Here is a 17561-nt window from a genome sequence, read left to right as displayed (position 1 = left end):
ATATAATTATAAAAAAATAAAATATATTTTTCCACAACGAAAATGTATATTTAATGATAAATCCTTAAATACAAAAGCAAGCTCAGGAGTCTTCTATACTTGTGTGTGCGAGGACATGAGCGACAGCAGTTAACGACTTCGGTTGTCGAGCCCAAATATATGATTGTGAACAAGGTTGTTTTACTGATTAGCACGATTTGAGCCAGAGAGGAGGAACTAATCAGCGGCAGTTGTCTGCTTGGCTACACTCGGCCCTCTGTGACTCACAGCTGAGTGAATGCTCCCGGACTACAGGCTGCTGATTCTGCCTGTCCCTTGAGTGTCTGATCCGGTGTGTCGCCTTTTCCCTCTTCTCTCCCTGTTGCCCAGAGGCAACAGAGACAGGTTTACTCAGCCTCAACTAACCGCAGGCCTGAGCTGATGCTCCTTTCAACAGGCTTCACCTCTCACAATGCAGGGGCAACAGGATGACCGTCCTACATCTGCAAAAAGCCAGATTCAAGCCCCTGTGATTTCACTCTGCTGAAGCATTCTTGAGCAAGATACTGAATCCCTGGCAGCTTGAGAGGTGCTCTTTTCTCCGAACATGACCTTTGACCTCCCCATGTAGCAAGAGAAGACAGAATTTCTCGACAAAGAATCATAGCACTTTTACAAAAACTATTATTAGCCAGCTGAAGCGGATGACACTGTATATCCTCAAGCTTAACATCTGAGTCTAGGCTCATGTGTTGCTCTAACACTCAAGTTTAAGTGTGAATAACGTTATTGTTCGCAAACAACTCTATTCACCAAAGTGTGTTATCGTCAACTCACTAAATCCTAAAAAACGGTTAAGATTGAAAAAGATCCCATTTGTTCCACAGTTCTCCCCCTCCCTGTTCAATTTACAGTGCCTTTGAGATCGCCACGCTGCTATAACTCACATCCAGAAATCTCCCCCATCTCCCATAAAACTACAGCAGCAGTGGAGTCATTCTGCCTCTGGGGTAAGAAAACAATGCTGCAGTGGGAACTTTAGAGCATCACTACCCATGGCATTTACTGTTTTTTTTTTAATCACCCGCCGGAGCCAAAATGCCACACAACTCTGCATTCCCAGTACGCTTTGGGAGCTCGCACATGCTAATGTTTTATTCACTTTGTGAGAGCGGGTCATGAAAGGGAGGCCTCGCCTTGTACTACACTGACACTCGCTGCCAACAAGCAAACATATGAAATATTAACATCATCATCAGAGATCAGATCAAATGGGTGTCTATAAATGGGTGTAAATAAAATCGTCCGTTCTAGCTCCAAAATGTGACTTCTGGGCTCATTCTAAACCACGGTTCATCTGTATTTGAGTGCATGTTTCTCTTTATAGAATCTCAGTGATAACAATTGAGTATGATACTTAGTTTGACGCTTGATGAGCACTTTCTGAACAAATCAAGCTGACATAATTCAATCTTTCGTCAGGGCTGCTTGCATCTGCTTTTAAAGGTCAACAAATATTCTTGTTAATATGCTGATGTATGGAAAACAGGGAAATGCCAATGAAGCTCTCTATTAATGTGAAAATTGTTTGAAAATATGATGCTTAATGCTTTTCTTACTATCACACACACATACATACTGTCTGATTACTTTATAAAATGCTTTCTGAGTGGTCATCCATCTAGTTTATGAGCTTTTAAAATAAGAGTACAGTAAACGCTGACTGTAAATTAGAGAAATACAACATAAAAATGTCACAGTTGCTGAGGCTTTTACTGCAGTCTGTTGTGAGAATTGGAGATAAGTCATCACTGTAGCTTTTGTAAATAAGCACACACACTTCAAGTTGCAGTCCAGCTTGCATTATCCATGCGCAAACACTTGCCAGTCTGAAAAAAATAAATCCAGATTCAAGCCATGTGTTGAAATCCACTGAGTAAGCAGCTAAATAAACGACATGCAACTCTCTGAAAAAAGGCCTCCCTTTCCCCCCTCGTTTAAACCCATCCGATGATCTGCCCTTCATGTTTATCCTCAGAGGACAAACATAATTTAACCCCTGAGCTTTGAGTAACAGTTAGTGGTCCAGTTGGGGAAACGGGGCTGATCATCACGACGTGAGAGAGCCCACTGGGACTTGGACGGCTGCTGCTGCTGCATTGATTTACTTGCTGACACCAGAATTGATGAGGGATCAGTCTGGCCACGGTCCATGGGAGGCAGATTGGACAGGGAGGGAATGGAGGAGGCAAGGCAGAGAAATGTAGCTACAACACAAAGAGGAGTCGCAGGGTGGGTAGCAGCAGTAGCGAGGGTGGGCTTCTCCCTGGAGCAACACTCCCTCGGTGATGGAGAGAGCTTCAGGGGCTGCAGCATACTTGTTAAGCCATTGACCTTTAATTCACACTCGTCATCTAATGTGTCTCACATGTGTGTCCCTGTGGCGATTCAAGGGCCGGGATTGATCTGTTCTGGTCTGCGTCTTTAAGCGTCCACAGCACTGATTGGTGGGCAAACCCAACAGCAGGTTTAAACCCCTTCTGCATCATATGAGGAGTGTTACTCCTATTTTACAGTGACCATAGAGGGACGCTCCTCTGTAGCCTACTGTCTCAGTGGTGTGAATCTAACCTCTCTGGTGCTGTGGGGAGAAAATGTGGGGCAGGTGGGCATCTTCACTCAGCTTGTGGATGTGACAACAACAGGGACAATTGCAACAGGGCAGTCCTTCAGCCGCAATGGGAACACTGGGATGTCATCACACACACAAACACACACACACACACACACACACACACACACACACACACACACACACACACACACACACACCACACACAAAGGGAACGGGGCGTGCTGATACATGTAAACATGGATTACAATCACTCAGCGGAATTGCCTATTTAACAGAGCGGTCCGCATTATTAACAGCTTTAATTATCCAAAACATGAACGGAGTCTTGCTTACAGATCTAATTTCACCAAGGCCTATATATAAAAGAAACAGCATAAATGACTGATCTGGCATTTAAACTGGCAGAAGGGACTGACCCCAATATGATTTAAATTGTCAGATAAAATACCCACTATTTACTTTTGCCAGGCCTACGTGTTTTTCCTTGTGTTAGGCTAATGGTCATTTTTTTCTCGGTGTCAATTAGGGGTTTTATTGCCAAATTCTAATGCATCCAAACAGTCCATTGTTCATTCACGAGAGAAGTAGTCATAAAAATATCAAACCACATAGCCTACCTTCTACAGCCAGCACCACAGGGACAATGAGGCTGCACACACACAGCAAGTAATCCATTGTCATAAAACAGGCTTTTGCAACATGAAGAAAGGTGTGTAGACTGGACCCTTTGGATGGTGTGAGACTCAAACACAGAGCACCGCAGCCGAGCTTTTTGTTCCTCTCCCAATTCGCATGTCTTCAGATGTGATGAGGGCTCTTACCGCCCCATTCTAACAAAAAAAATATATATAAAAAAAACAACAACCTATCGCTTCTTTATTTTGCATTCAATCAGGTATCGTTATTCCTCCGGAGTTGTGAATGCGATGCTACAGGAGCCCTACACTGCGCCCTTTCTCAGTCTCATTCTCTTTTCTGACTTTAACGACACCGAACCTCTGTCCAGGGGCGCATCTCTCGGCTGCTGCCCTCCCCGAGCAGAGGCTAGAAACCCGGGTATGAAGTCGTCTCTGTCCGCAGAAGAATCTGTGTAGTCCACTTTGGCCAACTCCGTATAGCTGTTGCTCCTCTGCGAGGGATGTGCGTCGGAATGGCAACACTGGGACAGAGACACACAGAGGGGGCTGGGGGCTCTGGCAGCGTCAAGGCAGACACAATGAACGTCAAGCTTCAGGTCAAGACTTTCAAAGTAATAGTAGCCTACTCATGTATTACTTCATTTATTCACTCTTTACTTAGCAATAATATGATTTAATGTGCCAGATTTAGCCAAAGAAAGTCAAAGCCACATTTTTATAATTTATTATTATTATTATTATTATTATTATTATTATTGTTAATGTTTTTATTTATTTAGTTTTATTTATCTATTTTATTATTATTCAGTAGGTTATGCAATTGGGAGAGAGAGAGAGAGAGAGAGAGAGAGAGAGAGAGAGAGAGAGAGTATACATATAGTCATATATAAACTAATAAATTGGACATTTTATTTATTTTAAGGCTATTTTAGTTTAGATGAGCCAATATTTAGGTCATCCATAAGGCACTTTTTCACAACACAATTTCACAGTCTGTGGTCGAAATACCATAGGCCTATATAACCATATATATAATAATGTTTATATTATCCCTAGTTGAACATTGTTTATTTTTACACTTCAAATCAATATTAACTAATTAATGCCATTCAAAGGTGACTCACACCAGGTAGAAAACCACAGCTGCTGTGCTGTCTGTGGACATAAGATGACCTCATCCTAGTGATGTCATAGCAGCTGCTTTCATTAACTTGTCAAACTACCCTGCTCTGACATCACTGACTGAGGTGATGAGCTCTATACGTAATCAATTGCTAGTGCAGTGCCCGTTGAAAATGTGCCTGTTTGGAACGGGCCGATTGCTTGGCCTGTGGTATTGCTGCTTGTAGAATTCATCAAAACCAAATTGTACCCCCAAATTACTTACAGAAGGACCCCAAACCACTCCATATGCAACTCCCCTGTATACCCTACTACTAACTTATTGATTTACCTGACAGAGAACATTGGAACTCAGAATGTAATCACAAAATATCTTAATGAAAATGTGGAGTAGCCTAATGTGGCCGGGTTGTTTCAGTGGGTAGAGCAGGCGCACATATAATTAGAGGTTTATGCCTTGACGCAGTAGTCCAGGGTTCGAATCCGATCTCCCCTTTCTCACCTAGCTGTCCTGTCGAATAAAGGTGGAAAAGCCCAAAAAAGAATCTTTAAAAAAGAAAATGTGGAGTAATCAGACATTAGCCTCATGGACTCATAGCAGTGCGCTATACCCACCCGGCCAGCTAAACAGCACATATCTGCGTTAATCAGCCACCAGAACCGGACTGTGTGTGTGGAGAGAGAGAGAGAGAGAGAGAGAGAGAGAGAGAGAGAGAGAGAGAGAGAGAGCGAGAGAGAGAGCGAGAGAGAGAGCGAGAGAGAGAGCGAGAGAGAGAGAGAGAGAGAGAGAGAGACAGAGAGAGAGACTTAATTACCCCGGGTTGAGTCTGATGAAAACTGCTGTGTCTGCCCGGTTTAATTACCCCGGGTTGAGTCTGTTGAAAACTGCTGTGTCTGCCCGGTTCAGCTCTGAGATTTTCTCGCATTGCACAGCGCTGTGAAGGAATAATCTGCGATGAGGTGTATTTCAAATTTTAGCTGCCAAAGCTCCGCTGCTTTCTTCAACACTAAAAATGATTTCCAACGCTTTTATTTTGAAGTCAAAAGTGATACACTTCCGGCTTCCTACTGAATCTCGTGTTGCTTGATGCTGCTGCCAGGGGGCGCGGAGGAAGATAAGGTGGGAGGAGGAGGCTGGTTGGTTGGCCAGCAAGCGGCCACCAGCCCGCAGTGTTTGTCCGCCCTGGTGGCAGGTAACACCGGCCTGAACGCTCTGCTCAACACCGTTAAATACCGATCAATTCTGGCATTAAAGGGACTGCGGTCGCATTGGCGGGGAACGTCAATATGAGCTTTGGCAACAAAGGCTAGACAGCGTCTCCCGCGGGTTATTGAGTGGCCTTTAACCATCTGTGATTCGAGTTACACTGGGTGATTTATCAAAAGCAAATCCACATATTTTACTTTGTCTAATCATTTGAATCATGTAAGGATATCATACAAATATTTTAGCATCATTTGATCAATTTCACAATAAAAGTCTACATTGAAGAGACCTACCGACACATAGGATACTACCCATGGGATAGGCTACTGCTGGTATAATAGTAGGTTTCCCTTGTGGAGTTTATGAAAGAAAATACAGTTTTACTACTCAGCAAAGCGACATCTTCAGTGCAAGCAGTGTCTTGACAGACTGCCTGGCCTCATTAGTTCATGAACTATGACATGAATGTCATAGGCTACTTGGACCTTTGCAGTCTCTGCCTTGCAGTCTCTCCTTTTAGGTCCCTTTCTACCACACCCACCCGGTCTTTTGTCCCTTGGCGGGTTCCACTGGAGGGAGAGTGTGTGTGTGCTGGCTGGTAGTAGCTCTCAGCTCAGGGACAAGACTCCCCTTCACACTGCTAATTCATCCTTCTGTGTGTTCCCACTCCCACTGCTCCAACCCCCTCCTGCTGCACCCTGACACCAGAACTCACACATACAAAGTTTCCCCCCAAAAGTCCCCCTGTGCTACAAACAAGATCCCCTGCTTTACCCCCCTCTCCCAAATCTTCATCCCCCCCCACTTCCAAGCAGCTCCCCCATCACCTCCTCCTCAAAGTTTCTTTTGGCCCCTAGGCTTTGTGCACTAATTAACTACAGTTCAATTCCCAGTATGCTTGGGTCAGCATCCACTACTGAAACCAGTGATAGACAGCTCTGTTTAACCTGCACGTCTCTACACAGCTCAACTGGCTCTTTTTTGGTTTTCCATTATCAATAGTTGTGGATAGTACCTGCTACTTTTATGGTACCACCTCGGTAAAGGTTCCAAGTGAGCTGAGCCGATACTTAAAGGTGGAGTTAAAACACTGCAGACCATTGATTGGCCAGAGAGAAAAGTCACTAATGCAACAAGGACATCCTGCACAAACCCGACATTTTTAAATAACCAAGCTACCGTCAATAGCGATCGGAAATATTTTAATCACTTGCCCCAGATTTCTTTTTAAATCGCAGCCCACAAAACTACGGCGTACAATTGACGAAGTGCACAGATTGTTGCCGATGAAAGGATCCAGTGAGTGTCGCATTGAAGATGATGTCACGGCAGTTTCATGCAGTGTAGCTATGGCGATCAGCTGAGAATCCTGCCTACACTGAGGGAGTACTATCCGCATTGGAAAACAAAATAGAGAAAAACACCTAAAAGTGAGTTTAGTCGAGTTGAGTCGAGCCGAACCATGCAATGGAAATGAGGCATTAGACAAAAAAAAGACAGACAGTGTCCTTCGTGGCAGCATTGGTACAGTCATTATGAACGGGTCATGTGAATAATATGTGACAGTGCTGCTGCTGCTGTGTGGTTCTTATTTGTTAAAAATCCCTTATAGCTCGCTTGTTTGTATGTCTTTTGAAGATGTTCCTAAGAGAGCAAGAGAGTGTTTTGAATTGAATTTACAAATCTGCTTGTTAATTCAGCTTTTCAACAGTCCTTGAATTGTGTGTGTGTCTTAAAACACACACAAACAGAGAAGAAGTATTAATGGATACAAAAAAATCACTTCCACCAATACCACCAGTCCATTATATATGCGTTCCTTATGTGAAGAAAAAAAGAACAGATTGTATCACTTTGACTGAAAAGGGCCCCATGCAGTCAGGTGTTTGTTCCAGTGTGACCTTTCACCTCCTCAGACATGATGAACTGGCAGTTAAATCTCAAACTCTACAGTTGCTGACTGGACCGGGGATTGTGTTTGCTTCAGTTGTTGCCGCGACAGGTGGAATAAAGAATTGTTGTCTGGAGAGTCTTCCCATCCTGCTGCAGATGAGAAATCAGTTCTCGGGCCCAGGGGGAAAAATACATATTTTACAGTGTATGGAGAGGATCGCTGAGGAGCCAAGGATGAGGTGGAGGGAATGAAAACTAGCTCTGTGGCACAGCAGTGTTAAGCTGACAAGAGGGGAAGACAGAACATCTCCGCAAAGCCAGACTGTCTCCTGCTAAGTACTTGTGAGTTATGGAGTCTGTCCAGTTCACTGCACTGTGTGCGTATAATAAACATGGATTTATGTTGGACGCATGCAGTGATTTTTCTATGAATTGTATATTAATCTAACAAATTCTTCCCTGATGTTTTAGGCTTATGCTCTAAACATAAAAAACTAGAAACCAGAATTCATACTTATGGTTCATATTCTTCCTATATGCATAATTTATAATAATATAAATCAGGGAACAAATAATATGGCTTATGTAAGATATTTACAAAAGTCTTTCCAATAAATTATTTTAATCCATCAAACAATATCAATGGATTCTGGTTATTTGTCATGTGAAATAGCAATCTATTCCAACTTAAATCTGCAGTTCACAATTTTAAACTGAACTTGAACATAAAATTGATAATATGATCACCACCATTAAGTAGCTCTCATATCACGTGATCTTCATCAGCAGAGCTTGCGAAGATGTCGTAGAATTTCAGTCCAAAAAAAGATCTGAGTGCTTTAAAGGGGACATATGAAAAGCCCACCTTTAGTGCTTGTGCACATACAATTGGATATCTGGAGTACCTACAACCCACAAACTGTGAACTAAGGCTATGTTTAGACGGAAACAATCTGAAGAGAAAACGCAAACGTGGCGTTACGTTCTCACTTTTTATTCTGCATTTAGACGAGCGTTATGGGGGGGAAATCTGCGTGCATATGGTGACGCAAAAGTGTGTGAAATGTGATCCACCAAGTCCACGTGCCTGCGTAGAACCTTCCTTCTACTTGTCTCCCTCTCCTCCTCCTCTCTCCCTCTCCTCTCCCTAGTAGCGCGAAGTGCTCACACAGACACACACACGGCACACACACACACACACACAAACACACACACAGCACACACACTCGCACAGTGCGTTTTTACCCTTTAGACGGGAACACAACGGTGAAGTGTTTTTAAGATTTCCACTCTGGAGGGTGGTTTCACTTTTTTGCGTTTTTAAGCCCCAAAAATGCCGTCACCGTCTAAACGAAAGGCACATCTGATAAAATATTTTGTCGTTTTCACTCGCAAGCATATTCGTGTAAAGAGGGCCTAAGACAGCCCAGTCAACCCGTTTTTAGTTGGCTGATTAGATCTGAAAACAGATTTGGCTCCCCCCCTGGTTTGAGAACTAACTTTGCAAAGGTGAGCCATTATTTTCTTGCAAGCCAATCAGAGCAGACTGGGCTTTTTCGGGAGGGGGGCTTAAAGCGACAGGTGCTAAAAACGGTGCATTTCAAACAGGGTGAATACAGCCATACAGGTATATTTAGACAGATATACTGCAGTTTGAGAAAAATAAAGTTTTTTTCAACATTAAAGCATGTTCTAGTGTTGCATGTTCTAGCAGAAACCCAAAAATTATGAACCTGAAAATGAGCATAATGTCTCCTTTAAAGACTTCTTGTCTTCTTCTTCTTACAGTAATTTAAAATTCCATGATAACTCCATCTCCTGATGAAGCTCATGACAAATGACATTTTGGGAAATATAGTTTGCTTATTTGCTTTAGTGCAGAATAGAGTAGATTAATATCGCTCTTTATATCAATAGTGGTATCAATCTTCTCATCTAACCCTCATAAAAAAAAGAATATTCCCAAAAATGATACACTGTTCCTATGACTACATTTAATTTATAAGCTTTAGTCTAGAGGTCAGAGCGAAAACATTAGCACAAGTATGGCAAAGCTACTAAAACAAAACTGACCATTAAACTGGCACAATTCACTCAACAACAACAAAGATAGATAATCTGTCTTCTTTAGGGATGCTGATGTGAGAAAACCAGAAAATATGTCAACAAACACTGGGAGACAAAGTTAATGGGGGATAACACAATAAGATAATGAGGGAAAAACAATAAGGAGAAGACTTTCCACATAATTCTGCATATATTTGAATATCTGTCATTGTCTGTCTGAGCTCGTTTGCTAATACAGCCAAAAAAAAGAGCTCTCTGTCCTCAAGAGCACCGTTGAAACACAACATGAAATAGTGCAGGAGTGGCACTTTGCTACATTGATTGGAGAAGTAATGATACATGATTATGTTCAGACAGGGAGCTGGCTGTTAGCTGCTGCTTAAGGGCGCGAGCACTGCTGGGCTTTTCACACAAACTGCTGTCAACGTGTGGTTCTGTGCACCGCTGATTGATTGAATATGCATTGGTGTTGGTTTGGCGAGCTGTCGTGTTTGTCTCACTGAAAACTGCTCCTCTTCCCACGAAGCTGTCAGCGTCAGCCACGGCTCAGTGTTGGGGCGCAGAGCTCCACCAGACACCGGCTACACTTCCTCTGACTCCCAAACTTCACAGCTAATCAGTGGAAAGCTGTCACTTATGTCATCGTAGTTTGCATAATGCAGGATTTCAAGAACTGGAGATTTCAGGTAGGCCTAATCTAAGGTGAAATGAGTGGAAGCTTGCTTGTGAAATAATGAGTATTCATCTGCAGAGTGAGGCAATACACAGCAAAAACTAATTAAGAACAATTCCATTTTAGTGGTCACAGACAGTTTCAGCAGAAGTCTTTTTCTTTCAGAATTATTCACAGGAGGCGTTATTGATGATTCGCCACATTCGGCAATTTTCCCACCATTCTCCTCCTCCATTATTCATCCACCTCTAGTTTTTAATCTCCTGTGAGCTGACTCAGAACTCCACTTCCATTTGCAGACTGTTCCTCCTCTGTGTCTGTAGCATTGATTAAATGGACCCCAGTGGGCTGGGGATTACATTGGGGTCTATTTGAAATGGCATTTCTACAGTGTTTTTCCATTACTGAGCATACTATTGGAATTTAGATAAACTGGGTCTGGGTGGGCTTTGTTGATTCCTGAGTTTGTTCGGCTGGGTCACATGGGGTCTATTTGCTGCAATTGAACAATTACTGACTTTGGCGCCTTTGCTAATTCTCTATGTTCACATCCCTCACCAACCTACAGCGCAACTAACCGGGCTCCCACAGGAAGGCAGAGGAGAGGAAGAAGGGATAGTGGAGGCAGAAAATGAATACAGACAATTGTTTTTCATCAGCTGAGATGGAGCAGGGACACGATCAAACAGGACAAATTAGATAACAGAAGACGGAGAGTGAGAGACAGCGCACCGGCTGTTTCCGCCGCTGCTTATGTCTTGTAAACATATCTGTGGTTTTAACTATAAGCTCACTGCTGGTTAATGAGCAGCAGTGGGGGCCAGCCTATAAATGGCTGGCCCCCTTGAGCTTTAAGTGGAGACAGTTTCACTCTTTGCAGCCACAACAGGGCAGAGTGAAGTAGCCTACACTGTGGTCATTGAAGTTGTGTTAGATCACTCTGTTTTCTCACTGAATGCAAATGTGTTCATGTGTTCCATTCATTTCCTTCATGCTGCAACTTTGCATACAGATGTTGAGAAACATCCAGAGTTTTTTTACATCCATTATTAACACATGCTATTAAAAAACCTGAGGGCTTTTGACCTCTTAATCATATGTGACATTCCTCGACAAGTGGCCAGGGAAGCGGTGTCTGCTGCACTATCCAACAGCTTCTCCACTTCCCCCCACAGGTGAGGTTATTGGTGTCAGACTGTTTGGCTTCTTACTTTGGCGCTCCGGTCTGTCCCAGCTTAGTTTGGCGGTCATTCCAGTTAAAGGTCTACACTTTAACAAAGTGTTCCCTCACCCTGCACAATCTGCAAAAATGATGTGAGTCAGGCAGCAGCATCCGCCACTTCAGGTCTTACTCAAGCACAGTAATGATCATGCTGGCTGAGCAGATTGCTGCACAGGCCGCTCATGTGTTCCCCTGGGGCTAAATACAACCAGTATAACCACCAATTACCCTGAAATATGATGTATTTTAAGTTTTCATAATGGTGCCCATATTTTTGTATTGGTCAACACAGGCCACAGGGTGGTTATCCTCAGTGATAAAAGTATTTATATTATTTATATATTACTTATTTTTTAAACAATACGACACTGTGAAAATGCTTATAGCATTACTTATAATAAGTAAACATTATTAATTATCATTTCTTTGCTGCTGTATCATTTCATTGTTTGTAGTAAAATAACTATTAACATCACAATTTAACGTTAATTAAATTTACCATTTATCAGTGATGGTTATAATAAAGTGTTCTCACATATTCTAGCATTTACCAGCTAAAAAGCCACTTTCTGTAATATCACAAACCAGAATTGTCTGTTCTGCCTTCCATAAATTCGTATAAGTTTTGTTTGCCCCTTTAATGTAAGACTTCTTACTTCCTCCACCAACAGTAGGAGCTGTGCATCAAACAGACATCACTTTCACCTGGAGACTCACTGAGCATGACCTCATGGGCCTCAGCCTGGAGAAAAGAGCCGAGGAGTCGATCTGTGGGTCGATGGCTCTCTGAAACCTATTCATAATGAGGTTGTGAAGATGCTGTGTGTGTGTGTGTGTGTGTGTGTGTGTGTGTGTGTGTGTGTGTGTGTGTGTGTGTGTGTGTGTGTGTGTCACGCCTTGAGAAAGGTTTTCTTTCTTCATGTTTGAGCAGATTAGCCAGACCAAACCCCTGGGGGGATTGCAGGCTGCTACAAATTGTATGTATCAGAAATGACTCCACAGCCAAATTTAAAGGTAGCTGTGATGATGATGAGCGCTTGTGACTGTCTGCCCCCTCCGAGCCCTCCTCTCCTCCTGTGCCCTGCGACGGGTGGTGACACAGAGTGAGGATGGGGAGAAGCATGGTTGCTAAACAAACTGAAATTTGGGTTGGGGATTTTATCTGGCATGAGGGCACGGGGAATATTACATCATGATGCAACCTGCTGTATGCTTCAGTAGGTATATTCCTCATGCTTTCAGTGGAGGATCATTCATGCGTGGTCCGTGAGCGCCTTCTAGTGTAAGAAAGGCAAAGTGCAATAACTAAATTCCTCACTGCATACTTATTTTAAGCAGCTGTTGAGAATGAAGGCCATTCAGACTGGAAAAATTACAATTAAATGACAAATAAGTGTACTCAAAAAAGCGAGTTTGCATAGTCAATCCACTTGATTTTCAAACGTTTGCTGTTAATGTAAACCTTTGCCCCACAATGCAATGCACATAATACAATAGAAGAAATAGAGAAAGCAATTCACAGCTGCAAAACAATATAAAAATAAACTGTGGATGGTGATGGTGATTGTGATGATGATGATGATGATGATGATTGTAGGAAAATCTCAAAAAACATAAAAGTATGACCTTGGTGTAAAACAGCTTTGGTTTTTCTGTGACATTTCGTTGGCAATTCAATTTATCAGCGCCATACATTTTGTATGGCATTATTGTGCATACAAACATCATTCACAGTTCCAAACTATAACATATACATAAACATAACTATAAGAATATTAAAATAATAATAATTCATTACATTTATATAGCTCTTTATCATAGACACTCAAAGTGCTTCATATGTAGCACCCATCTGGCACAGCAGTCTTACGACACCAGACATTCATCACACATCAGTTTGTTAGAAAAGGAGGGGAAAGATGTTTTCTTGCTGTGAGGCCAACCATTGGGCCACCATGCTGCTTAGTAGAAGTAATAAATAAAAATGAATTAACAATTAAAGGATTAGTTTGACATTTTTGAGAAGAAACATGTATTTGCTTTCTTGCTGAGAGTTGGATGTGAAGTTTGTTACCACTCTTTATATCTGTATGGTTTGAAGATACAGGAGACTGTTAGCTTAGCTTAGGATAATAATGAAAAGACACTTAGTGAAAGAGTTAAAATGAGGGATTTTGTTCCTCTTTTTACAAAGTCAGCCACAAGCTCAAAATAGAGCCTCCAGTGCCTTATCCCATGAGAAGTGGGCTTGTAAACAAAGCTGTCATGTTACTGTGATGCTGTAGTACATGCAGGATACAGTTAGTGCACTGAATGTTAGAAAAAATAGGCTAAAAATGTATCCTTTGTTGACGCTGCAAGTAAGGTAAATAAAACAATATTGGCCAAAACTATGAAGACGTTTATGTAAGAATTTCACAGAATAAATAGTTTTTCTGAAAAGTCTAAGGTTTAATAGATCTGTTCTGACGAGGCACTCTGAGTCATGCGATAAGCAGGCATATAGCACCTGTCACATCTCCTTACTGTAAAGGCCTCCATGCTCACATTTTAAACATGAGCATGCTGGCTTCACTGAGTTCACTCTACCATCTGTCCATTGTTCACTTGATTTGGTTTCCCTCTGTTTATATACATCCACATTTCTCGATTATTTTCCACACAGTGATTAATTATTAGCCTGTTTACATCGGAAGAATGTCCTTAAGTGCTTTCCTTCACCGTGTTTGTAGTGAGCCAATGTCACTGGCACCCATACTCTTCAGTAAACTGTGGCTGAATCAAAAAAAAAAGGACTATATCCAAGTTTGGAGAGGCAGTAGTACGCCAGATTGTAACAGCTGCCCTTTCCTTAAAGTCAGTGAAAGGAAGTCTAACAACCTCTGCAAAATATGGGATAAACATAATTATGGATTACACCATTTTGAGTTGTTGAGGAGGACAGATAGCTGAACTGCACCACCACTATGCCGCACTGCACCTACAGTAGTTAACTGTGTATACCCTGCATGGCTCTGAGGTCATCCTGGAATCTTCCTGTTCACTGTCATTCAGGGTGTCAGACTAGCAGGTTATCAGCATGACACAAAATATACAGTAGAACTCATAAACCAAAATATAAATGTTCTTGCTTTTAAAATTAAAATATTGTATTCATAAAGAAACCATGGCAGTAGCGTTGTTTTTTTTAGCTTGATTACAATAAGTTGTGTTTGTGATATGGGTTCAAATTAAGTTTTCAGAGGTTTATGCTTATTGCTTATGTTTATTAGTACAAGGGATATTGAATTTTGTCACGTAAACAGGAAAGTAAAAAAGGAAGTGGTCCTTTAAGAGGAGTTAAAGTAAACAGATCACATCCGCAGTTAAACATAAACCACAATTGTTTGTGATAATGGCCGCTCACTCTGCCTGTTGTTCTTGTTGGGTAAAAGAAAAACTCTTAGCACTGCCTCAAGCACCCTGCTTAGTAACAGCCAGTGGTTAAATTGGCTTTTGTAGCCCTTATTTACGGTGAATGGTCATCATTCAAAATTGCGCCGTAAAATGACTTAATGTGTTTTTACACCAAAGGGGCTATTTTTCCAGTATTAATGTGTAAGGTAGGGTTGAGTAGTTATTCAAACAAAGAGAAATAGGCCTACTTTACAATTCACTTACTTTATTATTATTTTTTACCTTTAATGTTAACAGACAGGCAATGGATTTCACCCTCGGAAAATGTATGAAATTGAACATGTTTGAAAATATTGGTTGGCAAATATGTAAACATCTTTTTAAACAAGAAAATTATGTTGATTAAAGAGAATCAGGGCCAATTTCTTTAGCAATTTATGTTATGTTTGATTTAATCACACCGACACGAGAGGTAATTACTCAACTCAATGCATTCTGAAACAACCCGAACAACACTTGAGACACTTGTGTGCAGACATAATAGTTTACACTTTAAAGGGGTGATAGAATGATTATATAGGGTATTCCACACTGTTCCTTAAGGTCTCCTAATAGGGTATGTAACATTGGTTGGGCTGAAAATTGCCCGAATGCTATTTTATTAGGTCCTTAACTACCCTGTGAATATGGCTCTATTTTTTTTATTCTATCTATAGAGCTTTTCTTCCAAATATGGTATGCTCATGAATATTTAGATGAGCTACGCGCTGATTGGTTTGAGCGAACCCCATAGAAACACATTGGAGACGAGACAGCAGGTCTCATATTTCAGACACTGCAAAGTTATACATTGTTTGTCTGCTATTTCGTTATTAAATTCACTTCCGAGACTTTTTTATGCGAGAAATCAACTATATAAAGCTCAAATATGGGCCGCTTTACGAAAATTGATGGCTAATTGCAAATTTGGTAAGACGTGTTGGATTTTAGGAGCTCCACACAGTCTGACGAGAAAACGGCAACCTCCATACCCAGTGAAAGTCACCGTTTCTCGGCTACTGGACTACTGGAGCTCGGGGCTCCACTGGCTGGTTGCCAGCTGCCGGCATAACTAGAGTATATTTACAGTTTGAATTTCGTCACGCCACTTATATAACATATACCCCAAGGTCTTATAAAGCTAACAATGGTGTCCGATTTCAATTTAATGCATTTTTGTGAACATTAGGGATTTCGTTAGCTGCTGTCCCTTCAATCCTATGTGTACAGATCGCAGCTAGTTAGCTTCACTTTCGACATAATTAGAGTATATTTACAGTTTGAATTTCGTCACAGCACATATATAACATATACCCCAAGGTCTTATAAAGCTAACAATGGTGTCCAATTTCAATGTAATGCATTTTGTGAACATTAGCTAGGGATTTTGTTAGCTGCTACTGTCCCTTCAATCCTATGGGTAAAGATCGCAGCTAGCTGCAGGCCTCGCCATTTTGTAGTCCAGTAACCCAGAAACGGTGACTTTGCGCGGGTATGGAGCGCCGCGGGCTTCCCTTCGTGACGGAGATCAAGCTAGCTCACAGCGAGCCGGAGTCTATGAAGGCAGCACCGGCCGCTGTCACGTAGCCTGCTGAGCTCCTGCTGAACTGCGACACACAGTCGGATAAAATTTGCAATTAGCCATCAATTTTCGTAAAACGGCCCATATTTGACCTCTAGTTGATTTCTCACATAAAAAAGTCTCAGAAGTGAATTTAGTAATTAAATAGCGGACCTCTGATGATCTGCATGACCTAGCTAGATTCAGAAGACTAAGCTGACTTCAGGTCAGTGGCGTAGCCTATGCAAATGTTGGGGCGCGATAAAGGAGTTGAGATGCTTACTTCAACTTTTAGCTTTGTTCAGATTCACCAGTTTTCAGCGACAGTTGAAGATTTGCATAGTAAAGGGGTATCAATAGGATTTTGAGCTACTATGTATGTCCTATTTACCCACCGAACTGTCGTTATTCAACTATGACAAGGTAAAATCGGTTTTGCATTCTATCACCCCTTTAAATACATCACATTGACTTATTCACATGCTACAATTCATGGATTCATCAGATCCAAATAGGAGTAAAGGCAGGCTCCACTGGTTTATGCTGCCTTTGTCTACAGGCAGCATGGTCTGCTGACCTCCTTGTATCACCCACTTCCTAACAAACTTAGTTGGGTTACACAACTCTAATGGTGGACCCACTAACTTTACGAACATCAAAGAGGACACATTGACGATCTTCAGCTGATTTATCAGTGGTGAAACAATAGTATTCATCGCTGAAAATCCCCTTTCACATTCATACAGTGTATCTACTGTGTGTTTTAATTTCAGAAGACCCTCTTTAATTGCCATGTTTGGGGTTTCCTTGTAGTCCCTGAAACCTTGTTTGACACTACAGTAGTTCATTGCCAGACTATTAGACAGCTGTCTCAATTCTTGTTCTCCATACAGCAGTGGCACTGGAGAGGGCCAGGTGTCAGGTGACAACACATTTATTTGATCAAAAAGCTCCAGCTCATGCTCTGGGACCATCCTGGACTGCATGCTACAACTGAGTGCATGAAAAAACTTTTCGTGATTGATTTTTATTTGTTTATTTCTTTCAGCTCAAACTTTTTTTTACTTAGTTTTATTGTTTTCTACGGAGCCCCTAAGGGGACATGAGGGGACAAGTTTAGTTTCATGTG

General features: G+C 41.7%; 1 protein-coding gene and 1 long non-coding RNA gene across 2 annotated transcripts in view; one reads left to right on the top strand and one right to left on the bottom strand.

The window, feature by feature from the left end:
* Positions 1-3811, bottom strand: part of ephb3a (eph receptor B3a) — a 29864-nt gene extending 26053 nt beyond the window's left edge. The window contains exon 1 of the mRNA XM_031294356.2: positions 3232-3811. Within this exon, the coding sequence (XP_031150216.1) occupies positions 3232-3295 (64 nt within the window). The 5' untranslated portion in view covers positions 3296-3811. The remainder of the gene's footprint in view (positions 1-3231) is intronic.
* Positions 221-16884, top strand: LOC116046190. Its single transcript, XR_004104061.1, has 3 exons — positions 221-232; positions 5415-5420; positions 16760-16884. It is a non-coding gene; the product is annotated as an uncharacterized LOC116046190 (long non-coding RNA).
* The last annotated feature ends 677 nt before the right edge of the window (positions 16885-17561 follow it).

This window comes from Sander lucioperca, chromosome 9 (genome assembly GCF_008315115.2).
Source record: "Sander lucioperca isolate FBNREF2018 chromosome 9, SLUC_FBN_1.2, whole genome shotgun sequence".
NCBI lineage: Eukaryota > Metazoa > Chordata > Actinopteri > Perciformes > Percidae > Sander > Sander lucioperca.
This window is presented reverse-complemented; position numbering and strand designations above follow the sequence as displayed.